The sequence below is a fragment of the Bufo gargarizans genome, chromosome 2, assembly GCF_014858855.1.
Source record: "Bufo gargarizans isolate SCDJY-AF-19 chromosome 2, ASM1485885v1, whole genome shotgun sequence".
Classification (NCBI taxonomy): Eukaryota; Metazoa; Chordata; class Amphibia; order Anura; family Bufonidae; genus Bufo; species Bufo gargarizans.
The window spans coordinates 238,861,484-238,888,609 of NC_058081.1; the positions used below are offsets into that span (position 1 = coordinate 238,861,484).

The following is a 27,126-nucleotide window of genomic DNA, read 5'->3' on the forward strand; positions in this document are numbered from 1 at the left end:
GGTATTCCGTGAGGGGCACGGCGAGTTCCTATAATTTTTTATTTTTTGTCGCAAGTTAGTGGAATATGAGACTTTGTAAGGAAAAAAGAAAAAAAAAGAAAAATCATAATTTTCCGCTAACTTGTGACAAAAAATAAAAAATTCGAGGAACTCGCCGTGCCCCTCACGGAATACCTTGGGGTGTCTTCTTTCCAAAATGGGGTCACTTGTGGCGTAGTTATACTGCCCTGGCAATTTAGGGGCCCAAATGTGTAAGAAGTACCTTGCAATCAAAATGTGTAAAAAATGGCCTGCGAAATCCGAAAGGTGCTCTTTGGAATATCTGCCCCTTTGCCCACCTTGGCTGCAAAAAAGTGTCACACATGTGGTATCGCCGTACTCAGGAGAAGTTGGGGAATGTGTTTTGGGGTGTCATTTTACATATAACCATGCTGGGTGAGAGAAATATCTTGGCAAAAGATAACTTTTCCCATTTTTTTTATACAAAGTTGACATTTGACCAAGATATTTTTCTCACCCAGCATGGGTATATGTAAAATGACACCCCAAAACACATTGCCCAACTTCTCCTGAGTACGGCGATACCACATGTGTGACACTTTTTTGCAGCCTAGATGCGCAAAGGGGCCCAAATTCCTTTTAGGAGGGCATTTTTAGACATTTGGATCCCAGACTTCTTCTCACACTTTCGGGCCCCTAAAAAGCCAGGGCAGTATAAATACCCCACATGTGACCCCACTTTGGAAAGAAGACACCCCAAGGTATTCAATGAGGGGCCTGGCGAGTTCCTAGAAATTTTTATTTTTTTTGCATAAGTTAGCGGATATTGATTTTTTTTGTTTTTTTCTCACAAAGTCTCACTTTCCGCTAACTTAGGACAAAAATTTCAATCTTTCATGGACTCAATATGCCCCTCACAGAATACCTTGGGGTGTCTTCTTTCCGAAATGGGGTCACATGTGGGGTATTTATACTGCCCTAGCTTTTTAGGGGCCCTAAAGCGTGAGAAGAAGTCTGGAATATAAATGTCTAAAAATGTTTACGCATTTGGATTCCGTGAGGGGTATGGCGAGTTCATGTGAGATTTTATTTTTTGACACAAGTTAGTAGAATATGAGACTTAGTAAGAAAAAACAAAAACAAAACAAACAAAACATTTCCGCTAACTTGTGCCAAAAAAATGTCTGAATGGAGCCTTACAGGGGGGGTGATCAATGACAGGGGGGTGATCACCCATATAGACTCCCTGATCACCCCCCTGTCATTGATCACCCCCCTGGTAAGGCTCCATTCAGACGTCCGTATAATTTTACGGATCCATGGATCGGATCCGCAAAACACATGCGGACGTCTGAATGGAGCCTTACAGGAGGGTTATCAATGACAGGGGGTGATCAGGGTGATCACCCCCCTGTCACTGATCACCCCCCCTGTAAGGCTCCATTCAGACGTCCGCATGATTTTTACGGATACATGGATACATGGATCGGATCCGCAAAACACATGCGGGCGTCTGAATGGAGCCTTACAGGGGGGTTATCAATGACAGGGGGGTGATCAGGGAGTGTATATGGGTGATCACCCGCCTGTCATTGATCACCCCCTGTAAGGCTCCATTCAGACGTCCGCATGTGTTTTGCGGATCCGATCCATGTATCCATGGAGCCGTAAAAATCATGCGGACGTCTGAATGGAGCCTTACAGGGGGGTGATCAATGACAGGGGGGTGATCAATGACAGGGGGGTGATCAATGACAGGGGGTGATCAGGGAGTGTATATGGGTGATCACCCGCCTGTCATTGATCACCCCCCTGTAAGGCTCCATTCAGACGTCCGCATGATTTTTACGGATCCATGGATACATGGATCGGATCCACAAAACACATGCGGACGTCTGAATGGAGCCTTACAGGGGGGTGATCAATGACAGGGGGGTGATCAGGGAGTGTATATGGGTGATCACCCGCCTGTCATTGATCACCCCCTGTAAGGCTCCATTCAGACGTCCGCATTTGTTTTGCGGATCCGATCCATGCATCCATGGATCTGTAAAAATCATGCGGACGTCTGAATGGAGCCTTACAGGGGGGTGATCAATGACAGGGGGGTGATCAATGACAGGGTGTGATCAGGGAGTGTATATGGGTGATCACCCGCCTGTCATTGATCACCCCCCTGTAAGGCTCCATTCAGACGTCCGCATGTGTTTTGCGGATCCGATCCATGTATCCATGGATCCGTAAAAATCATGCAGACGTCTGAATGGAGCCTTACAGGGGGGTGATCAATGACAGGGGGGTGATCAGGGAGTGTATATGGGTGATCACCCGCCTGTCATTGATCACCCCCTGTAAGGCTCCATTCAGACGTCCGCATGTGTTTTGCGGATCCGATCCATGTATCCGTGGATCCGTAAAAATCATACGGACGTCTGAACGGAGCCTGACAGGGGGGTGATCAATGACAGGGGGGTGATCAGGGAGTTTATATGGGGTGATCATGGGTGATCAGGGGTTCATAAAGGGTTAATAAGTGACGGGGGGGTGTAGTGTAGTGTAGTGTTTGGTGCGACTTTACTGACCTACCTGTGTCCTCTGGTGGTCGATCCTAACAAAAGGGACCACCAGAGGACCAGGTAGGAGGTATATTAGACGCTGTTATCAAAACAGCGTCTAATATACCTGTTAGGGGTTAAAAAATTCGGATCTCCAGCCTGCCAGCGAGCGATCGCCGCTGGCAGGCTGGAGATCCACTCGCTTACCTTCCGTTCCTGTGAGCGCGCGCGCCTGTGTGCGCGCGTTCACAGGAAATCCCGGCCCTCGCGAGATGACGCGTATATGCGTCGTCGTGCGCAGGGCTGCCGCCTCCGGACCGCACATCTGCGTTAGGCGGTCCGGAGGCGGTTAATGACCATTTTATTGTACTACTGGATCGCTAAATGAGGTAGAATAGTAACACCCAGATAAGATTCTGTATGCCACGCCCTGCTCTCTGGATATGGGGGGTGTACACCATGTAAACACACACATCCTGGCATTAAAAAGGAATTTCCACTAAAGTAAGGGATGGCATGTCACTGAGATAAGCCATCACTTACTGGTCAAAGGCGATCTGACTGCTAGCACCTCCACCATTCCTTAGAATATAGGGAGGATCTTAAATTATTATCCCTACAGAGCAACAATCCCAATAGCCGGAACTAAATCGCAGCCCCATTTGCTGGAACAGAAGTGGATGACCAGGAGTTGTGCAGGAAAATACAGAAGGGTCCTCCATTCCTTTGCTCTGTGGAGGAGTGGAGACCCCAATGGTCAGATCCCCATGTAACATACATAATACTGTGGCATATTCTAGCAATATGCATTAACATTGAATGACATGCACATCCCTTTACAAAATGCTCCCTAATAAAATTCTTCAGTTGCATTTTAGACAATGAATGTGGCCATAATTACTGCCCTCGTAAGTCTGGTCTCTCAGCTTTCTTAGAATACAGACAGTGAAGAAAATGAACAACCACCATATTCCTACACAAATAGGCAGATTTACCATTCAAAAGAATGGGTAAAGTGTATAACCCCTGTGGGAGCTGCAACCATTCCAGTTTTCTACATTTGTAACAAAAAATGGCTAAATAGAATGTTTATTTAATTATGTTTATTTCAGGGGTAAATAATATGTAGAGACATAGAAATAACTGAACAACGCAATTGTTTCCAAGTGAACCTCCTCGAATGCTCACCTCATTTAACCACACGACAGGAAAAATAAATTCTGACTGAAGTTTTGATAAAATCCTGAAATATAAAATGTGAAAAAGGTAGTAAGTAATGTAAAACATTTACTCTCACATTAAATGTACATCTATGGGTACCTTCACACTTGCGTTAAAGGTTTCCGGTATTGAGTTCCGTCCTAATGCATTCTGAATGGAGAGCAATCCGTTCAGGATGCATCAGGATGTCTTCAGTTCAGTCACTGTACAGTTTTTGGAAAATAAAATACTGCAGCATGCTGCAGTATTTTCTCCATCCAAAATTCTGGAACACATGCCGGATCTGGCATTATTTTACATTGAAATGCATTAATGCCGGATCCTGCCCCAAGTGTTCTGGAAAAACGGATCCGGTTTTGCGGTCTAAGCATGCACAGACCTTGAAAAATGTGAAAAAGATAAATACCGGATCCGTTTTTCCAGATGACAACCGGAGAGATGGATCTGGTATTGTAATGCATTTGTGAGACGGATCCACATCTAGATCTGTCTACAAATGGTATCCGATTGCATACAGATTGCCGGATCCGGCAGGCAGTTCCGGCGACCGAACTGCCTGTCAGAATCCAATGCAAGTGTGAAAGTACTCTAAGAGAGAGTTCACATCACCACTTCATTTTCCGTTCTTCTGATTAGTCAGGAAAACAGAAAAAAAAATATACGGGATCATGTAAAAAAAAAAGAAAAAGGATCCTATGCATCAGTTATGCACATTTGGCATCCATTTGAGCCATTTCCATCTGAGATTTGCTTTCTAGACAGAAAAAAAAAAGTATTACATGCAGTCCATTCTTTTACAGGATCCATTTTTTTTTCTTTTTTTTTTTTCTGACAGATCAGAAGAGCGGAAAATGAAACGGTGATGTGAACTCTTTCTTAGAATGTTATGTTCTATCTTCAATGATAAAATATTCAATATCTTATCAAATGGAAAGAAAATATTTAAAGGCTATGCACACCTTTTTCACTCATTAATTTTATCATGTGGAGAATTGGTAGCGTAAATTTTTCCCATTTTTGTTTTACAGCCTGCATGTGCCTCGTATACACAGCAGGCTGCTCTGTCTGATTTTACAGAAAATCCGTAATCTGACAGGCTTTCTGTAACTCCTTCCGTCACCACAAGGGAGCGTGCACTGTAGTGCGCTGTAGAGCAAGTCTCAGTTACAATATGAAGCGCTTTGGGCTCCTGCAGGGGCTGCAGTAGAGAGGTGATAATGGAAAAACCTAGTGACAGAGCGCACACAGGGATAGTAATGACAGTTCATAAAGGGGTTAGCAGGGTTCTTTTCCTATACATATATATGTAAGTAATCCATATAACCAGTGGTCTGCTCATCAATCCACTTTGGCTGTCTTTTTGAAGCACTGATTTATTGATGAGAAATCAACCCTTCACCAATCCTGCGCTTTGTCAGCGGTGTCTGTACTGCACGCTGTATTGCTGAGCAGAGGGGGAGCAAAGCTGCGATTGTGCACGTGAAAAGAAAACATTCTGGGGAGAGGCCATGTGAGTAGTTCTGAGGAAGTGCCCACAGGGCCTGAACCAACAAGTGCTTGAAAACCAGGTACTGGCATTGCTGAGTGCATAAGAGGTGAAGCGTATTCCAAAAAAAACTAACAAGTGCATTTTTATTTTCTGCTGCATTTCAGTAAGATATTAGTTTATTGATTTATCATGCACAAAGGTTTCCATAGCCTTTAAATGTATATTCACTGGTAATCCAGCAATTACGTGATCCATGTTCTCCCAGTGTGGCATTAGATCACTTATAATTAGTGATTTGCATACAGAGGTCCCAGCGTCCTACAGCCCCAGGAATAAAAAATAAAAGTAATAAACTACTACTACTACTACTATCTCCTAAAAAATGTCTGTGTCGTGGCTTTTTCCACAGGCATCATAGATCCATGTAATAATGTGTCTAGACCACAGAATATAAGAAAAAATGGTGAGCTTTAGGTTAGGGCTACACGGCGACACTGGTCAGGCGTCAGCTGAAATCCAGCTGTGTTGTATGCATTTCTATGGGATCACTGCTACTCAGCTGTCGCACGACCAGGGGCGTAGCTATAGGGGGTGCAGAGGTAGCAGTCGCTACCGGGCCCAGGAGCCTGAGGGGGCCCAAATACCCTTGTGCTGCATAAGAAGACACACAAAGCACTGAGGGAAGGGGGCTCAAGCCTAACTCTTGCACCAGGGCCCATGAGCCTTTAGCTACGCCCCTGCGCACGACCAATGTCACCGTGTAGCCCGAGCCTTATTCCTGGGCATTATATTGAGTATGTAGTGTAGGCAAAAACACATATTTGGTAGCCCCCCCCCCCCCCCCCCCCCCCCGCCTTCGAGGGATTATTTTGTGGAATACATTTTTTCTGGTTCAACTAATTACATTTAACTGCAAAAGGAAAAAAAAAAGGATAAAAGTTTAGCTATCTTCCTATTTTCTCCCGTTTTAAAGGGAACCTGTCACCGGGATTTTGTGTACAGAGCTGAGGACATGAGTTGCTAGATGGCCGCTAGCACATCCGCAATACCCAGTCCCCATAACTCTGCGTGCTTTTATTGTGTAAAAAAAAACGATTTGATACATATGCAAATTAACCTGAGATGAGCCCTGTATGTGAGATGATTCCACATGTTATAAGGGAAAATAATAAAATGAAGAGAACACCTAACCCAAACCTGAACTTCAGTGAAGTCCAGGTTCAGGTCTGGGTACCACATTCAGTTTTTTCTCATGCGCGTACAAAACGCATTGCACTGGCGCGGAAAAAACTGAACATTGGAACGCAATCGCACACGCGACGCATCCGGAGCAAATCCGGGACGCCCGTGTGAAAGAGGCCTAAAACTCTATCTGTGAAGAAGAAAAAAATGCCAAAAGTTGAGTAATTCTTTGACTATGTATTGCATGTCAATAGAACATAAATTGCACAGATGAGAAGCAGATTATATTGTATACTTACTCTATTTTACTTGTCTTGTTAAAGTAAACGTTCACCTGCAATCTCTTAGCGAAATGCATAGTAAAGCCTGTAGTCTGAAAGGAAGGAAAACAGTGTTCCGGCTAAGCAATTAATAATTACATATAAATAGGCATAGCTTTCACTTAAAGGGGTTATCCCATCATAATGATCACTGTTAAATCTGTTAATGATTTGACAGTGATCATTTTTGTAAATATACTTTATTAAAAAATTCCCACCGATTAGGATAAAATTCACCCCCACTTACCTTATTGTTGTGACTCGGTCTCCCCTGGTTACGACCACCACTCTTCTCCAAAATCCCGATGGTCGCGCTTGCCCAGAAGACTCCTTCTTTTCTCCCGGCCGGTCCGCTCGCTGTCCTGAACGCGCACGCTGCCGCGCATGCGCGACTGTGACTTCTTCCCGGCCAGAATAGTACAGAGCTGCGTACAAGTCACCATTGCGCATGCGCGGCGGTGTGCGCGTTCAGTCCAGTGCGCGGCACGGCCGGGAGAAGACTTCAATCAAGATGAAGCCCGCCCCCAGCCAGAATCCAGGAAGTGAACGCGCGGTGGCAGCAGGTAAGTTTAAAAACGCAAAGTGGGATAACCCCTTTAAGGCAAGGTTCACACATCAGGTTCAAACAGGAGGTTCCATAGCAGATTCCCGGGGGGGAAAAAGGAGGATATACTAGAATTTTGTCTAGCAAAATGCTGGCATCTCAATTATATTGAATTGGATCTGCCATGCACCAGTGGCATTCTCTAATTATGCCAAAATGTCAATGTGAACCTAGCCTTGGTACAGTTTCTCATTGAAAAAACAAAACAAAAAACAGTAGTTCACTGATCACTGCAGAATCTTTCAAATGAAAAGTTTTTTTTCCTAGATTTTAATATTGGGTGACCTATCCTCAGGAAAAAGTCATCAATATCAGGTCGGCAGTGGTCTGACACCTGGCACCCCCGCCGATCAGCTGGTTGAAGAGAAGGCCATGCTCCATGCGAGCCAATGGAGAATTGGCCATAGACTTTACAGGGAAATTTCCAGGTGGGCCGATGCCCAGGGGGCCGCCTGGGCCCTCCTCACAGCCGGTGTAACATTTTGTGCTACTGGAGCAGTATTTTGAGATGCACTGTGGTATTTGGCTCTGTTGGGGTGGTATAATGTGCCACAATGTGGTATTCATGGCCCTGCCTTCCATCAGTTTGGACCAGACTTCAAAACGGGGCCACTTTTACTATTTTTCCAGGGGCACTTTAAGTTCCCAGTCCGCTCCTGGTGCGAGCGCTGCCTTCCCTTCATTGTTTACCTTCTCTCCATCGACTTTGCAGCAGTGAGCAGCTAATTACACGAAGCCGTCCCATAGAAGTAATTGGGACAGCTTGTAGTTACACCCGCTCATCTCTGCGCTGCAACGGAGAGAAGGTAAACAACGAAGGGAAGGCAGCGCTCGCACAGAGCACGGCCTTCTCTTCAACCAGATGAGGATAGGTCATCAATATTAAAATCCTGGAAAACCCCTTCAAGAGTATGTCCACACGGGACATTTATGGAGTGATTTTTCCACCATGGAATTCTGGGCAGAAAATCTTCGGCGTATTGAAGTATCATCCAGATGTCATGTAAAAAGTGAATTTTAAATCCATGGCATGACCATTTATGCTGGGGCAAGTCCACAACAAAGTCCAAATTAAAATAAATTTGGTGATTTGGATGCGGATTCACGGCAGATTTTCTGCATCAAAATACGTCCCATATGGATGCATCCTAAATGGTCTAATGTGGGGAGACAACAGCTTTGCTCAAGCATTCATGGGTATTCATTACTCACATATACAGTATATTAATGTTATGATTTGTATGTGTATAATTCTATAAGATTATACACCATAGAACAATGTCCAGCCTGCGAATGTGTTGTGAAAATGATCTATACAATATTCAGTAATTGAACTTACTGGTTCCACATCTACAAAAGTCTCGTGCTCATGTTGATTAGGACTCAAACCTTCAAGAGTGTCCAAAATCTCTTTACTGGCATCCAGAAAATGAGGTGATGAAAGGAAGATGGGCTTTCCTACAAAATCAGGAAATGAAGAAGTTATTAGTAATATAATAGAGATCTCAAAGGCCTGTGTGCAGTCTATGGGGTACGGGTGGGGGGGGGGGTACATCAAATCTGATGTAAAGGAAAACTGGCACAGTTACGCAAAACAAACAATCAGTTTTCACCTTTCATTTTTACGCACTCCTTTGGAAAATGAAAGGTGGAATCTGATTGGTTGCTATGGGCCAGTTTTGATAGTCTCCCCCTAAAAGTATTTATATAAACAGATGACAAGTGATATTTTTTGATGACATACAAGATTCGATTAGCAGCACATAAACGGTGCGATATTAGATTTTGACCACATTACATTTACATGAATGAATGCCCCTGCATCCACTTCTCAGCCCATGTAAACAGGCCTTAATACAGACTGCCCTAAATGGTAGCCTGAATTCTGTTGTTCATGCAGGTCCAACACGACAAATGAGAATTTCCTGGTTATATTGCAGGTTATTTGAACAGCTCACAGTACATTTTATCAGCATACTTACCACCTTGGCAGGGTCGAAGATCCAGCACACCGGCAGCTGTACAGTTTCTAGAAATATCTATATCTCTGCAGTAACAGTGGTTGTCTGGATTTTCAACTGGGGAGGCAAAAGCTCGTTTTGGCACTACAAATCTATTTACTTTAATTCCTCTCAACTTATGTTCTTTTTCAAAGTCACCGAATATAGATCTGTCAAAGACACAACACATGATGTTTAGAAATTTTTTGTGTCCATATTGATGACTTAAAGGAGCTCTCAGGAATTGAGGCAACCAGTCCAATTCACATTCTAGGACAGGTTAAATCATTCCTGGAGAAACCCTTTAAACAGGACCTGTCACCTCTCATGACATAACTGTTTTAGTAGCTTGCACTCCTCGTGCAATTACAATTCTGGATCACCGTTTTATATACTACTATGTTGTATCATTCCTCTATTGTTCCTATCAGAAGTTGAATGAATTGCTTAGAGTCTGCAGTGTTACTAGTGTTGGGCGCGAATATAGGAATCGCGAATATTAATTACAAATATCGGCACTTCGAGAATATTTAGAATATAGTGATATATATTCGTAATTTAGAATATTCTAGATTTTTTTTTTCCATCATTAACCTCCCTGCTTCTTGCTTGTGGGCCAATGAGAAGGCTGCAATGTCTTTGTCTCAGCTTAGCAACATCCCTAGCAACCAATAGGAAAGTTGCCTACCCCTTACTATATAAGAACCTCCCCAGCAGCCATTTTCTACAGTTTTTAAAGTTCTGAGAGAGAGAGAGAGACAGCAGTGTCATTGCTGTGATCTGTGCTTTCCACTTATTACTTTAGATAGTTAGATAGTTAGCTTATATATAATACAGATAGTTAGTGGGAGATAGTAAGTGTAGGTGAGATAGTGATATAGTGTAGCTGATGTCCATACATGCAGACCTGCTAAAATGTGAAGTTTCACGTATTGCGGCAAAATATTCGCATCATTAGTGCCGATTAGCGCAATTGCGAATATATTGGAGCACTCTAACTGCATATAAAGCCATTTTTAATCTTCTGTCGTGCCAACCATTTTCTCCAGTCTCATGAAACTAGCAGCTTGGAATATGTAGAAAAAGTGACCCACGCCTGTATTTCGCGCGCATTACGCAAATATTACATTGCCGATTTTTCGAATTCGCGAATATATGATGAATATTCACCCAAATAGTTGTGAAATATCACGAATTCTAATATAGCCCCTGCCGCTCATCACTAAAGCCTCTTTCACACTGGAGTCCCGGATTTGCTCCGGATGCGTTGCGTGTGCATTGCTGGAAAACTGTGTGAGTAGGCACGCAATTGCAGTCAGTTTTGACTGCGATTGCGTTCCAATGTTCAGTTTTTTCCGCGCGAGTGCAATGCGTTTTGCACGCGCGTGAGAAAAAATTTAATGTGGTACCCAGACGAGAACTTCTTCTCTGAAGATCGGGTTTGGGTTAGGTGTTCTATTATTTTTATTATTTTCCCTTATAAAGAAAAATAATAGCATTATTAATACAGAATGCTAACTAAAATGTTGCTTGAGGGGTTAAAAAAAATATTTAAATTAACTCACCCCATCCACTTGTTCGCGCAGCCGGCATTGTCTTCTTTCTTCATCTTCAAGGACCTGCAAAAGGACCTTTGACGTCACCGCGCTCACCACATGTGGTGAGCGTGGTGACGTCATCAAAGGTCCTTTTTACAGGTCCTTGAAGATAAAGATGAAGACGATGCCGGCTGCGCGAACAAGTGGATGGGGTTTGTTAATTTTTTATTTTATTTTTTAACCCCTCAAGCAACATTTTAGTTAGCATTCTGTATTAAGAATGCTATTATTTTCCTTTATAACCATGTTATAAGGGAAAATAATACAGTAAATTGACTTTTATCAATTTACTAACATCATCTCCTAGCAACCATGCGCGAAAATCGCATTGCATCTATGCGATTTTCATGAATCCCCATTAATTTCTATAGGGCCTGCGTTGAGTGAAAAATGCAGAATATAGAACATGCTGCGATTTTCAATCAACGCACAAATGATGCGTGAAAATCACTGCTCATCTGAACAGCCCCATTGAAGTGAATGGGTCCCGATTCAGTGCGGGTGCAATGCGTTCACCTCAAGCATTGCACCCGCGGGGAATTCTCGCCCGTGTGAAAGGGGCCTAAGTGTAACCACTGGGGGTATGCCCCTGCACAGTCTGATACTACCCTATTACTGCTGCAAGTTTCAGATGGTGGAGTGTCACACCCACAACTAATATGGCCTAGTTGGCCCTTTATTGCAGACTGCTGGCAATTTATGCATAAACTCCTATAAGGAGTAGAGGAATGGTACTAGAGTTTTAAGAAAAGATGCTTCAGAATTATTACACTGAGAATGCAAGTGGTTACTAGGACCCTGAAAGCCAAATCTGTCTAGCTATGGCACTATTTAGTAGTAGGGAGGGGGGTTTATATTTCATATATTTAGTATTCTGCAGTCTATTTTACAGCTCCATATGGTGATAACTTAGCTTTCCCAGGACTCTGAAATGCAAATCTACCTAGCTTTGCTACAGTATACAGCAATTGTCACTGAGGTTCTTACTCAGCTTTTCCAGGCAAATCCAGATAGGTATTCTACACTACTGGAGATTGACCAATTCATAAATAGACTGATCTGGCATTCTGCAGCCTGGGAAAGCTGGGTAACAATCTCTGTGGGACAGTGATGGGGGCATACTGGTTATATAAAATACACACTATGCTGCCCTGATATATTGTGTGAATCTATCATATGGCACCAGGGCAACATAATCATTTGTCACCAATGCAGCTCTACAGTCTTATCACTCAGCTTTTCCAGAACCCTGAAAGGCAAGCTTGTCTAGCTTCACAGACATATAAGAGGATTCATTACGGTAAGAGCAGTGAGACTATGGAGGTGGTGATGGAGAGTTTACTAAAACAAGAGGGGCCTGGATGTATTAAAGTTATTCTGATTGCCTTATTCGAGTCAGGAAGGAATTTTTCCCCCCTAAATTAACAAAAAATTGGCCTCTACCTCACGTTTTTGTTTTTTTTGCCTTCCTCTGGATCAACTTGCAGGATAACAGGCCGAACTGGATAGACGGATGTCTTTTTTCAGCCTTATAAACTATGTTACTATGTAAAGGGATTTATTGTTGCATAACTAGGCAAATTGAGCAGTCTGGGAAAGCTGGGTAACAACCTCTGCAGACATGTACTATAGGTCACACTTAGTACATATATTATGCACACAGTATATCCATAAATATGATATCAGCTTTCCAAAGCTGCTAAAATGCAAATCTGCCCATTTGTGCATTGAAAGGTGGAATTATCACCATTTAACTAGACAGATGAGATATTCAGCTATATGTGCTATGGCTGGTACTTCAGTATGCATGTACTACAGCCGGTACTACTGGTACTATGGTAGCTACCAAGTCTATTTGGTCCTCTTGGTAACCAGGAAAGTCCTTCTATGGCCACACTCACTTTGTAGATATAAATTATCCAGCCTAACCCCAGCCCTCTCCTCCTAAACTTCCCAGCTAAATGCTCTAGCACCAGAGGCGTAGGGGGGAGAAGACATGGCTGCAGCCTAAGAAAAGAATACTCTGCTTTTCTATTATATTTTTCATGGTCTGTGTAATATCGTACAAAACAAGAAGAAAAATAAGCAGATTATATTATGTTTTTTTTTTTGTGTGTTTAGTGGTTCTTTAAGGGACATATGTCGATATTACTTATTAGGACGTACAGACGTCATAGAAGAAGATCCAAGTGTGGAACACTTTCTCTGTTAGTCAGAAGCCACTTGAAAAGAGTCTCCCATTCTAGTTTACTAGTTTAATTAGTTCTTTAGGTTTTGCAAATTTATACAAGAAGGCAAAGACACATTTTAGGCTTGACCCCAGTCTAAAGGAAAATTCCATTTAATATGTAACATTGTAACATTTATGAAAGCCTTGTATGACAGCGGTCCCCAACCACTGGGCCACGACCCAATACCGGGCCACGGGCCAGCTGGTTCTGGTCTGCGGGGATAGTCGTTGTTGAGAGGTGGGGGTGGGAACTATTGGTTTCTGTGCCCTGCCGTTTAGCCTCATAGGCTGAAGGCCGCTAGGCCTGAGGCCTATGAGGCTGTGCTAAAGTGCAGGAGGTCGTGATGACATCATTGCGACCTACTGTGTCTGGTCACAGGCGGCATGATAACTTCATGCCAGCAGAGACCCTGTGCCATAACGGAGGCAGCCAAAGCAACAGCAGGGTGGAAGAATGACAGTAGGAGCTCTTTTTTTAAAATTATTATTATTATTATTATTATTATTATTATTATTTGGTTTATGGACACTACTGGGGGTACTATTTGTAAAGAGGCACTACTGGCGCCCAGGCTATATTTAAATAGACCACTACTGGGGGGCTTTATATGTATAGAGGCCACTGCTGGGGGGCATTATATGTAAAGAGGTCACTGCTTGGGTGCATATTATGTAAAGAGGGCACTACTTGGATGCTTTATATGTAAATAGGGAACTACTGGGGGCTTTATATGTACATAGGGCACTACTGATGGGGCATTATATCTATTGGGGAGTAAATGAGGATGATTACCAAGTAGGGGCATAAACTGAGGCATTAATACTAAATAGGTGTGTTCAATTTTGCAGAAAGAAGTTGTGATCAACAGACGTGATCTGTGCAAGACTAAGGAAAAAAAGGAAAGAGAACGACTCCAGCCAGAGGAGACATCACCTGTAAGTCACTGAGTGGGGGCATAAACGGGATTATGGTGTAGCAGTATTATTGGCCTTTATAAAGTGTTATTATTGTCAATATTGTATTTTGTTATGTGCGTGACTAACATCACCTGCCCCGACATGTGTCCCCCCTAGTCCGCGGGAAAAATGTCTTGAATGAAACCGGTCCCTGGTGCAAAATAGGTTGGGGACCACTGTTGTATGATATCGGTGAATCTCAGGCATGATAATTGTTAAATGGAATTGTATAAATCTGTTATTTATATTGCAGTTAGGTCATATGATGGATTCTTCTTATTCTTAGCTGTAACGTGACTATGTGCAACCTGATACCTCGGCTGGAAAAGTAAAGTGTATAGCTGATCCATTTCCATTTGTAGGAAAATAGGTGTTATGGAGTTAAAAACCAATAGCTGTTACAATCTAGAAACATAATTGTAATGTAATATATAGGAGTACCGTATATAATACCAGTATTATGTGAATACATCAAATGTACACATATGATGCAGCTGATCTTTAACTACTTATGGACATACTAGCCCTGCTTGACTCCCTATTTAGAATGGAAAGCCTCTCTATAACAGTTCTCTATAACTGGAGAGCCCAGTGCAATGTTTTACTATATAATACTACATAATAGTAATATATTTACTCTGCAACAGCCAGTAACAGAGATAATGCATTGCATGTTACAGCTCCAGTAGAGGGTTTTTTTTTTGTCAAATACCTCTTTCAAAGATATCAAAATTTATCTCATTTCTTACCTGCAAATTTCTGATGAAAAGAAATATAGAGGAACTTTGTTGTTCACAAATGGAGGAAATGAAGCTGCATCTGTTTCACAAAAAAATATAAAAATTATTAATGATTCAAGAGAGTTACAGAAGAGAATTTATTTCAAAACCCGAAGCTTTAAAAAAATGCTATCAAACTGGTACTCTACAATTTAGTATGCTTTCTATTTAGGACACTTCACATCAAAGTAATCTGATGGTTTCTTATTAGGGATGAGCGAACTCGAACTGTATAGTTCGGGTTCGTACCGAATTTTGGGGTGTCCGTGACACGGACCCGAACCCGGACATTTTCGTAAAAGTCCGGGTTCGGGTTCGGTGTTCGTCGCTTTCTTGGCGCTTTTGTGACGCTTTCTTGGCGCTTTTTGAAAGGCTGCAAAGCAGCCAATCAACAAGCGTCATACTACTTGCCCCAAGAGGCCATCACAGCCATGCCTACTATTGGCATGGCTGTGATTGGCCAGAGCACCATGTGACCCAGCCTCTATTTAAGCTGGAGTCACATAGCGCCGCCCGTCACTCTGCTCTGATTAGCGTAGGGAGAGGTTGCGGCTGCGACAGTAGGGCGAGATTAGGCAGATTAACTCCTCCAAAGGACTTGATTATTGATCGATCTGCAGCTGTGGGTCATTGAGCTGCTGATACTCAATTGCTCACTGTTTTTAGGCTGCCCAGACCGTTTGTCAGTCACATTTTTCTGGGGTGATCGGCGGCCATTTTGTGTCTTGTGGTGCGCCAGCACAAGCTGCGACCAAGTGCATTTAACCCTCAATGGTGTGGTTGTTTTTTGGCTAAAGCCTACATCAGGGTGAAGCTGTCACACCAAGTGCATTTAACCAGCAATAGTTTGTTTATTTTTTGGCCATATACTACATCAGGGGCAAGCTGCGCCCGTCACCAAGTGCATTTAACCCTCAGTAGTGTGGTTGGTCAAGCTATCACACCAAGTGCATTTAACCAGCAATAGTCTGTTCATTTTTTGGCCATATACTAAATCAGGGGCAAGCTGCGCCCGTCACCAAGTGCATTTAACCAGCAATAGTCTGTTCATTTTTTGGCCATATACTACATCAGGGGCAAGCTGCGCCCGTCACCAAGTGCATTTAACCCTCAGTAGTGTGGTTGGTCAAGCTGTGACACCAAGTGCATTTAACCAGCAATAGTCTGTTCATTTTTTGGCCATATACTACATCAGGGGCAAGCTGCGCCCGTCACCAAGTGCATTTAACCAGCAATAGTGTGGTTATTTTTTGGCCATATCCCAGTCTAATTCTGTCACTAAATCCATACCGGTCACCCAGCGCCTAAATACTAGGCCTCAAATTTATATCCCACTAAATCTGTCGTTACCGCTGTACTGTTGTGGCTGGGCAAGTTATTTAGTGTCCGTCAAAGCACATTTTTTGTTCAGGGTTGAAATACAATTCCCAATTTAGCAATTTCATAATTTAGTGGTTTCTGCTATATCAGAGCTATTTGAAATCTATCCCTAAAAGGGTATATAATATTCAAGGTGCACATAGGGTCATTCAGAATAACTTCACACACACGCTACTGTGCATTTCCAAGTCTAATTCTGTTAGTAAATCCATACCGGTCACCCAGCGCCTAAATACTAGGCCTCAAATTTATATCCCGCTAAATCTCTCGTTACCGCTGTCCTGTTGTGGCTGGGAAAGTTATTTAGTGTCCGTCAAAGCACATTTTTTGTTCTGGGTTGAAATACAATTCCCAATTTAGCAATTTCATAATTTAGTGGTTCCTGCTATATCAGAGCTATTTGAAATCTATCCCTAAAAGGGTATATAATATTCAAGGTGCACATAGGGTCATTCAGAATAACTTCACACACACGCTACTGTGCATTTCCAAGTCTAATTCTGTCACTAAATCCATACCGGATGGACTCTTACAGTGCTGGGTGACGTGAAGCCTGATTTTCTGCTATGACATGCAGACTGATTCTCTGCTGACATGAAGCCAGATCCTCTGTTACGGGACCTCTCTCCTCTGCCTGGGTGCCTGGGCCTAAATTTATGACAATGGACTGTTGCAGTGGTGGCTGACGTGAAGCCTCATTCTCTGCTATGACATGCAGACTGATTCTCTGCTGACATGAAGCCAGATCCTCTGTTACGGGACCTCTCTCCTCTGCCTGTGTGCTGGGCCTAAATATATGCCAATGGACTGTTGCAGTGGTGGCTGACGTGAAGCCTCATTCTCTGCTATGACATGCAGACTAATTCTCTGCTGACATGAAGCCAGATCCTCTGTTACGGGACCTCTCTCCTCTGCCTGTGTGCTGGGCCTAAATATATGCCAATGGACTGTTGCAGTGGTGGGTGACGTGAAGCCCGATTCTGTGCTATGACATGAAGACTGATTCTCTGCTGACATGAAGCCAGATTGTCTGTTACGGGACCTCTCTCCTCTGCCTGGGTGCTGGGCCTAAATTTATGAAAATGGACTCTTACAGTGGTGGGTGACGTGAAGCCTGATTCTCTGCTATGATATGAAGACTGATTCTCTGCTGACATGAAGCCAGATTGTCTGTTAAGGGACCTCTCTCCTCTGCCTGGGTGCTGGGCCTAAATTTATGAAAATGGACTCTTACAGTGCTGGGTGACGTGAAGCCTGATTTTCTGCTATGACATGCAGACTGATTCTCTGCTGACATGAAGCCAGAGTCTCTGTTACGGGACCTCTCTCCTCTGCCTGGGTGCTGGGCCTAAATATATGCCAATGGACTGTTGCTGTGGTGGCTGACGTGAAGCCTCATTCTCTGCTATGACATGCAGACTAATTCTCTGCTGACATGAAGCCAGATCGTCTGTTACGGGACCTCTCTCCTCTGCCTGTGTGCTGGGCCTAAATATATGCCAATGGACTGTTGCACTGGTGGCTGACGTGAAGCCCGATTCTCTGCTATGATATGAAGACTGATTCTCTGCTGACATGAAGCCAGATTCTCTGTTACGGGACCTCTCTCCTCTGCCTGGGTGCCGGGGCCTAAATATCTGAGAATGGACTGTTCCAGTGGTGGGTGACGGGAAGCCAGATTCTCTGCTATGGGACCTCTCTCCAATTGATTTTGGTTAATTTTTATTTATTAAATTTTTATTTTTATTCATTTCCCTATCCACATTTGTTTGCAGGGGATTTACCTACATGTTGCTGCCTTTTGCAGCCCTCTAGCCCTTTCCTGGGCTGTTTTACAGCCGTTTTAGTGCCGAAAAGTTCGGGTCCCCATTGACTTCAATGGGGTTCGGGTTCGGGACGAAGTTCGGATCGGGTTCGGATCCCGAACCCGAACATTTCCGGGAAGTTCGGCCGAACTTCTCGAACCCGAACATCCAGGTGTTCGCTCAACTCTATTTCTTATACAACATTTTTGTGTTACCATTTATATGAATTACAATACACGTTCATACAATTACTTAATAAATTAACAGTATATTGGAAACTTTAGCGGTATAATATCTAGAATTCTCAAAAAATGACTTATGCTCTTAAAGCAGTTGTCCGGCTTCAATCCTGATTTTATCTAAGCCCTTGACCGAGCTATACCTAACATTAAAAAGGCACTCAACTGCTCTCCACTGCTCCATTCCAGCAACATGGGTCCATTCTGACTCCTTTGGATCCCCAGCATGTAAGATTTCAGACTGGGAACATGCTGGGAACCAGATTTCAGACTGTTTACATGCTGGGAACCAGAAGGAGCTAGACATGACCCTTGGTGTTAGAATGGAACGGTGAGGAGCAGATAAGTGCTCTTTTTATATGAGGAACTGTGCTGTCCAGGGCTGAGATAAAATTGGGATTGAAGCTGGACAACCCTTTTAATAGACAATCATTTATGTAATAAATCTCTGAGCTTTACTAGCAGACTACCTTGCCAATTTAATAAAAGTATTGTCTCTCCGCACATTGCCATTTTTTTCTGCCTCTACATTCTTCCCCTTACTTCAAGAGATCGTCCTCCCAACTGATCACAGGGCAAACTGTCTTTCAGTAACTGCCTCTGTATTCACAGAGGGAAGGCTTGGACTGGCCCAGCAGAGTACCAGAGGTTGTTCCAGTGGGCACCAGCTCACACAGTAATTAAATGGTAATAAAACAGAGTCCTTAAGATCTAGCAGAAACTAGAGCTGGCATTCTAACCAAAAAACAGATCTCAGATGGACATCCATATATTCAGCCTCTGCAACTAGAGGGGCACAGTAGCAAAAGGGGCAACCCAACATTTTATTAAGAAAACAACATTGCTGTCTGCCTGTCTCAGAAACAGATATACTATTAAACCATATTAATAATGGGCACATGTCCTGTGTACACAGAGGGTGGGCCCTCAGGAGCTTCAGTCCAATGCTGAACTTGGTGCCCTATTGTCCTCCCACATAAATGCATGCCTGTGGCCACAACAATTAGTTCTGTTAGGAATCTAGGCTATGGTGACTAACATAGGAAGGGATGTCATTTGTATGTCATTTGATACAGCTAGGAAGACCTCATTTGGAGTACAAGGGGGCATCACTCAGGGCTTCAATTATGCTACATGTCTTACTGCATCTGTTTTGTAAGTCATATGTTGTTTTGTAATTGAACCTAGGTTTCAAAAGTCTGCTTTAAATGTGATACATACCTGTACCATTTATCATATCACAGTAGTCATCTTTCCAATAAGAGAGGGTGCTGAAAAAAGTTTCAGTTTTGGATCAGTGAGATAGCCTTAGGTCACTCTTTACAAAAGACAAACACTCTAAAGGGGTTGTCCTGGTTTAGAAAACATGGCTGCTTTCTTCCAAAAACAAGACCACCCCTGTCCATGGTCTGGTATTGCATTTTGGCTATGTTGAAGTCAATGGGGGCAGAGCTGCTATACCCAACCTATGGACAGGGGTGGAGCTGTTTTTGGAAGAAACCAGCCATGTTTTTCTGTTCCTGAACAACCCCTGTAATATAAGTACAGATAATATATTGCAGCAAAACTACTGACCTGAAACAAATACAGTTTATAGAAACTGAAGTATATAAAATATTGACATTGCTATTGTATAAATCCATGAGACAATAGAATGATTCCTACATAAACCAAAAACAACAATAATGCCCTTTGTGGCAAAAAATGTGACATCATTGGAAGAAGAAAGACACAGACAGGACTTAGCTGCATACATGTATGTAAAAAAAAGAGATTCAACTATGCAGATAAAAGACGAATCATAAAGTGCAAAGAAAATCACAAGCCTAATACAATGATCTGCAGGTGGTTATACAAAATCAAATATAGTTCAAAAGAGAGCCATTGCCAATACTGCGTCCCACATTCCAAGATGGCGCCTACACCTGCAGATCATTGTATTAGGCTTGTGATTTTCTTGGCACTTTTCACTTTATGATTAGCCTTTTATTTGCATAGTTGAATCTCTTGTTTACATATATGCATACAGCTAATTTTGCCAGTCCTATCTGTGTTCCTCAAGGATGTTGCATTTTTTTGCAAATCCTCTTTTTAACTGTTTTTATCATATGAATTAATAAAGTATACAAACTCGGTCTGGTACTCTTTGTAGATTTTTCCATGTGACAATAGGTAGTGTTACTTAGGACATTGAATATGAATTGAGCAGGCAAGAGCAAGATACCGGCTGGTAAAATGTATCCTAGGGTTATCGGGAATGTTCCCTGCATACAAGACAATGGGAACTAGACCCCACGCACTGGGGTCCCCACTGTATACATCATTTTCATGTTACTAGTTACAAGTAAGTGGTCATTGAATATACTGAAACATGATAATCCAGGAATTGAACAACTAGTGGTACAATACATTCATATTATAACCATGAGATAAAGATATGCAGACACTTAATACTACTGAATATTCTACGGGTCACTAGGACATGGACCTTGTAGGCACAGCTGGGTACTAGAGACGCTGTATATACTTAACTAGGCTTAGGCTACTTTCACACTAGCGTTTTGGTTTTCACGGTATTGAGATCCGTCATAGGGGCTCAATGCTGGAAAAAAAACACTTCCCTTTTGTCCCCATTCATTGTCAATGGGGATAAAACGTAACTGAACAGAACGGAGTGCTCCAAAATACATTCTGTTCCATTTGGTTGCGCTCCCATTACCAGAGAGCAAACTGCAACATGTTGTAGTTTGCTTTCCGTCCTGGGATGCGGAGCAAGGCGGATCCGGCATGACCCCCAATGCAAGTCAATGGGGACGGATGAGTTTTCTCTGCCACAATCGAAAACTGATCCGTCCTCCATTGACTTTCAATTGAGTTCATGACTGATCCGCCTTGGCAATGTTAAAGATAACACAACCGGATCCGTTCATAACGGATACAGATGGTTGTATTATCAGTAACAGAAGCGTTTTAGCTGAACCGTGCAGGATCCAGCAAAAACGCTAGTGTGAAAGTAGCCTTAGACATGGTGTTGAACCTTCTTGAAGAGACCAGTCCTGGATGGAGACATAGTGGGAGTACTCCATATCATAGCAATGCCCCATGGGAAATGTATATGGAAAGAGGCATCTCCCAAGAGAACCATCTTGTAAGCGCTACCTATTGGAAAGGGCTCCCTATGAGTCAAGATCCGACTTTCCAACAAGGCTTGGGATTTGACAAGGGAATAAAGATGGATATCTGGCTTGGCTATATTCTCTTGTCAAATCCCAAGACTTTTAGGAAAGTCGGATCATAGGGAGCCACTTCTAATAGGTGGCGCTAGTGAGATGATTCTCTCTCTTGGGAGATACCTCTTCGCATATACTTAACTACATATTTTTCTGTAAATCAGGACTAACAAGCTGTATATGAGTAGACTCTATATTTAATATTAGAACAATAAATCAGTCAAAATACCTTTCTCCTTTGTATTTGGTAATTTTGTTAACTTTACTGATGTCATCCTTTCCATTAAACACGACATATGGGCCGTCATAAGTTCCGTTGTACTGGATATAGAGAAATAGATTTATATTCCATTACTGTTATGCATTTCATATTTCTGGGTGAATGCCAAACACATAAATACTTGATGATCTGCTAGCTAAAGACGATAGATGTTTGCCAACTTTAGAATGATCTTAAAAGGAATAAAAAACATTGGGTTAGATTTACTAATCTTATGGATTATGTAAACATAGACTGTCTAGACCTGCACCAGACTTATCGCAGTGACTCATGCTGGATGATACATATGGTGCAGGGATAGGCACCTTTTTCTGACTCTACACCAACTGGGTGACTCCAGAATTGTGATGCACACCAATACAAAATTGGTGTATCTTAGGCCACCCAAGCCCTCATCCTTTTTTGGGACGGAAAGGGTTGTAAAAACACTAATTGCGCTAATTTGCAGCACCCTATAGACAGATTGCGGGAATAGAAACATTAGTAAATCTGAGCCAATGTTGTTGCAAGGCCCAGTCTATCTTCAGTGACAAAAATGTATTCTTTGTGCAACTAGAACCTATGAAATTTTCCAATAAACTTTTTTAAACAATATTTTATTTTTATTTTTTTTGCGAGATATCTGGTTGAAGGAACCTTAATTCTTTGTCCTCTTTCACACGAGCGTGACGGATTAGGTCCGGATGCATTTAGGATGCGTTCAGTGAAACTCGCACCATTTTGCAAGCAAGTTCAGTCAGTTTTGTCTGTTCAGTTTTTTCCACGCGAGTGCAATGCGTTTTGATGCGTTTTTCACGCGCGTGATAAAAAACTAAAGGTTTACAAACAACATCTCTTATCAACCATCAGTGAAAAATGCATCGCACCCGCACTTGCTTCCGGATGCAATGTGTTTTTCACGCAGCCCCATTCACTTCTATGGGGCCAGGGCTGTGTGAAAAACGCAGAATTACAGAACATGCTAAGTTTTTCACGCAAAGCAGAACTGGTGTGTGAAAAAAAACGCTCATGTACACAGAACCATTGAAATGAATGGGTCAGGATTCAGTGTGGGTGCGATGTGTTCACGTCTTACATTGCACCCGCGCGGACAAATCACTTCTGTGAAAGGAGCCTTTTAGGCCTCTTTCACACGGGCGTCAGTTTTTTTGCCCGGATAAGAGGCGGGTGCGTTGCGGGAAAATGCACGATTTTTCTGCGCGAGTGCAAAACATTGTCATGTGTTGCACTCGCGTGAGAAAAATCGTGCATGTTTGGTTCACAGAAGTTCGGGCTTGGGATTGATGTTCTGAAGATTGTATTATTTTCCCTTATAACATGGTTATAAGGGAAAATAATAGCATTCTGAATACAGAATGCATAGTACAATAGCGCTGGAGGGGGTTAAAAAAAAAAAAAAAAAAATTTAACTCACCTTAATCCACTTGATCGCGAAGCCGGCATCTCTTTGTGTCTCCTCTGCTGATGAACAGGACCTGGGGTGAGCTGCTGCATTAAATAGAGGTTAAGGACCTTTGATGACGTCACTCCGGTCATCACATGGTACGTCACATGATCTTTTACCATGGTGATTCACCATGGTAAAAGACCATGTGATGACCGGAGTGATGTCATCAAAGGTCCTTAACCTCTATTTAATGCAGCAGCTCACCCCAGGTCCTGTTCAGCAGAGGAGACACAAGGAGATGCCGGCTTCGCGATCAAGTGGACTAAGGTGAGTTAAATTTTTATTTTATTTTTTTTAACCCCTCTAGCGCTGTTTTACTATGCATTCTGTATTCAGAATGCTATTATTTTCCCTTATAACCATGTTATAAGGGAAAATAATAATGATCGGGTCTCCATCCCGATTGTCTCCTATCAACCGTGCGTGAAAATCGCACCGCATCCGTACTTGCTTGCGGATGCTATGCGATTTTCACGCTTCCCATTCACTTCTATGGGGACTGCGTCGCATGAAAATCGGACAATATAGAGCATGCTGCGATTTTCACTCAACGCATAAGTGATGCGTGAAAATCACCGCTCATGTGCACAGCCCCATAGAAATGAATGGGTCAGGATTCAGTGCGGGTGCAATACGTTCACCGCACACATCGCACCCACACGGAAAACTCGCCCGTGTGAAAGGGGCCTTACTGGTAGTTGATACAAATCTGTCCTGATTCTCTGATGGACTCACAGGTGCTCATCTAGCTCTGCATCTGTGTAAGCATCTCATGACCAGGACAGATTTTCTTTAATAGTGGAAGGAAATAATTTAGGTTCCTATTAAATGACTGCAAACAAAGATCTTGAAACTTGTGAGAAATTGATACAGATAACTTTTTTAAAATTACTAATATGTATTCATGTTTTATGTATTATTTTTATTGCATTTATTTTCATGTTATGGTGTTAATTACATAATAATCCACATTGATTAGCCATAACATTAAGACTACTTGCCTAATATTGTGCCCCCTCCCCCCTTATGCTGCCAAAACAGTTCTAAGCTTTTGACTACACAAAATCTCTGAATATGTCCAGTAATATGTGGTACCAAGACATTAGCAGCAATACCTTTAAATCTTGTATGTTGTAAGGGGCTTCCATGGATAGGACTTGGGTTTCTAACACATCCCACGGATGTACTAATGGACTTAGACCTGGGGACTTTTATCATTACTTTTTATTATTTTCCTAAAACCTTTCCTTAACAATTTTTTCTTTATGGCAGGACATGTTATCCTGCTGAAGAAGGACCCTGCCACCAGGGAGTCCCATTTCCATGAAAAGATCTGCAAAAATGTTTGGGCAGATACTGCATCCCAAAGTAACATTAATGCAAGGGCCCTATTTATTTATTAATGATATTGAAGACGGGATTAATTGCACCATTTCTATCTTTGCAGATGACACTAAGCTATTTAATACTGTGCGGTCTATGGAAGATGTCCATAAGCTACAAGCTAACTTAAACACTGAGTGATTGGGCATCAACTTGGCAAATGAGGTCCAATGTGGATAAATGTAAAGTTATGCATCTTGGTAGTAATAATCTTCGTGGATCATATGTCCTAGGGGATGCAACACTGGGGGAGTCACTTGTAGAGAAGGATTTGGGTGTCCTTATAGATGGTAGATTAAATAACAGCATACAATGTCAATCAGCTGCTTCTAAGGCCACCAGAATATTGTCATGCATTAAATGAGGCATGGACTCGCGAGGCAGGGATGTAATATTACCACTTTACAAAGTGCTGGTGCGGCCTCATCTGGAATATGCAGTCCAGTTCTGGGCACCACTCATAGAAAGGATGCGCTGCAGCTGGAAAAAGTACAGAGGAGAGCGACTAAAATGATAAGGGGCATGGAGGGTCTTCGTTATGGAGAAAGATTAAAATAATTACATTTATTTAGTCTTAAAAAGAGACGTCTAAGGGGGGACATGATTACCCTATACAAATATATAAATGTGCCATACAAAAAATACGGTGAAAAGCTGTTCCATGTTAAATACCCTCAAAAGACAAGGAGGCACTGCCTCCGACTGGGGAAGAAAAAGTTCAGTCTCCAGAAGCGTCAAAGCTTCTTTACTGTAAGAGCTGTGAATCTGTGGAATAGACTTCCTCAGGACGTGGTCACAGCAGGAACAGTGGACAGTTTTAGGCTACATGCACACGAACATTAGGGCTCAGTGCCCGTGCTGCGGACCACAAATTGCAGTCCGCAATGCACGGGCACAGACCGTGGGGCAGCCGCATGCGGATCGCAGACCCATTGGACTTGAATGGGGTCCGCGATCCACATCTGACTGTCCGAACCGTAAAAAAGTAGTGCATGTGCTACTTCTCTGCGGTGTGGAGGCACGACCAGAAACACCACGGAAGCACCACGGAACTGGGGTTCCGATCAGTGCCTCCGTTCCGCATCTCCGTGATTGCAGACCCATTCAAGTGAATGGGTCCACGATCCGTGATGCGAAATGCACACAGCCGGTGCCCGTGTATTGTGCACCCGCTGCATGCGGTCCGCAATACGGCCACGGGGGGCACACGGTCATGTGCATGTAGCCTAATGCTTATAAAACATGTAGAAATCTGAGTCTCACTTCCTTCTGGGATTCACGTCCCCACCTATCGCTTGGTTGAACTTGATGGACTGTCTTTTTTCAACCTCATTTACTATGTAAGTATGTGTGGTGCCCAGGAGCAGGGATACTTTGAAGTGTGGACATTTGTGGACATTTGCCCCTGTTTCCCCTATGCAAAGTCATCAACTCTTTACTTTATTTCACTTTAAAGGGTTAATTTGCACTGACTTATACTCTTTAATCCTGTTTAACTGAATTTTATATGTATGTTGTGATATGTATCCTATTAATTTGCACTGTGTTTGCATAGCACTGTGGAAAAGGTTATTGAATACTGATAGAGTTTTGGGTAAGGCTTAATCTCTTAGGCCTCGTTCACACTTCAGTGTTTGGTCAGTGATTTCCATTAGTGATTTGTGAGCCAAAACCAGGTGCAACGCTAAACACAGAACAGGAGCAGATCTTTCCCTTCTACCTCATGTCTGTGGAGGCTCCACTTCTGGTTTTGGCTCACAAATCACTGATGGAAATCACTGACCAAACACTGAAGTGTGAACGATGCCTTAGTGTTTTGGGCCTTAATGACCAAGCGTTTTTCTTCCTTTTTTCATTGTTGCGTTCCAAGAGCTATAACTTTTTTATTTTTCCATCTATATAGCTTTATCAGGGCTTGTTTTTTGCAGGACAAATTGTAGTTTTTAATGGCACCATTTTGGGGTACACATAACTTTCTGATTAACTTTTATTAACTCTTTCTGGAAGGGAGATGGGAAAAACAGCAATACTGCCACTGCGTTTTTACGTTATAAATTTTACGGCGCTCATTTTTTGGTATAAATAACATACTATCTTTATTCTCTGGGTCCGTACGATTACAGTGATACCAAATACATATAGCTTTTTTTACAATAAAACTCTTTTTTTTTTAAAGAAAAAAATTATTTTGCATTGCCACTTCCCAAGACCCACAACTTTTTTATTTTTCTTTATACAGAGTTGTGTGAGAGCTTGATTTTTGGGGGACGACTTGAATTTTCTCATTGGCATCACTTTGGAGTAAATGGCACTTATTGATTGCTTGTTATTCTGTTTTTTTGAAGGCAACTAAGAATAAATTAGCATTTCTGTCTTTTTTTAAAATAAATTTTTACGGCGTTCACCATAGGGGATAATTTACATGAT

General features: G+C 42.5%; 1 protein-coding gene across 1 annotated transcript in view; it reads right to left on the reverse strand.

Annotated features, from left to right (window-relative positions):
- CD36 (CD36 molecule) overlaps window positions 1-27,126 on the reverse strand; it is a 47,164-nt gene that overhangs the window by 2,843 nt on the left and 17,195 nt on the right. The window contains exons 5-11 of the mRNA XM_044277163.1: window positions 21,819-21,910; window positions 19,581-19,630; window positions 14,906-14,975; window positions 9,354-9,541; window positions 8,711-8,829; window positions 6,747-6,820; window positions 3,744-3,798 (exon numbers count right to left, since the gene is read on the reverse strand). Coding sequence (XP_044133098.1) covers window positions 3,744-3,798; window positions 6,747-6,820; window positions 8,711-8,829; window positions 9,354-9,541; window positions 14,906-14,975; window positions 19,581-19,630; window positions 21,819-21,910 — 648 coding nt within the window. The remainder of the gene's footprint in view (window positions 1-3,743; window positions 3,799-6,746; window positions 6,821-8,710; window positions 8,830-9,353; window positions 9,542-14,905; window positions 14,976-19,580; window positions 19,631-21,818; window positions 21,911-27,126) is intronic.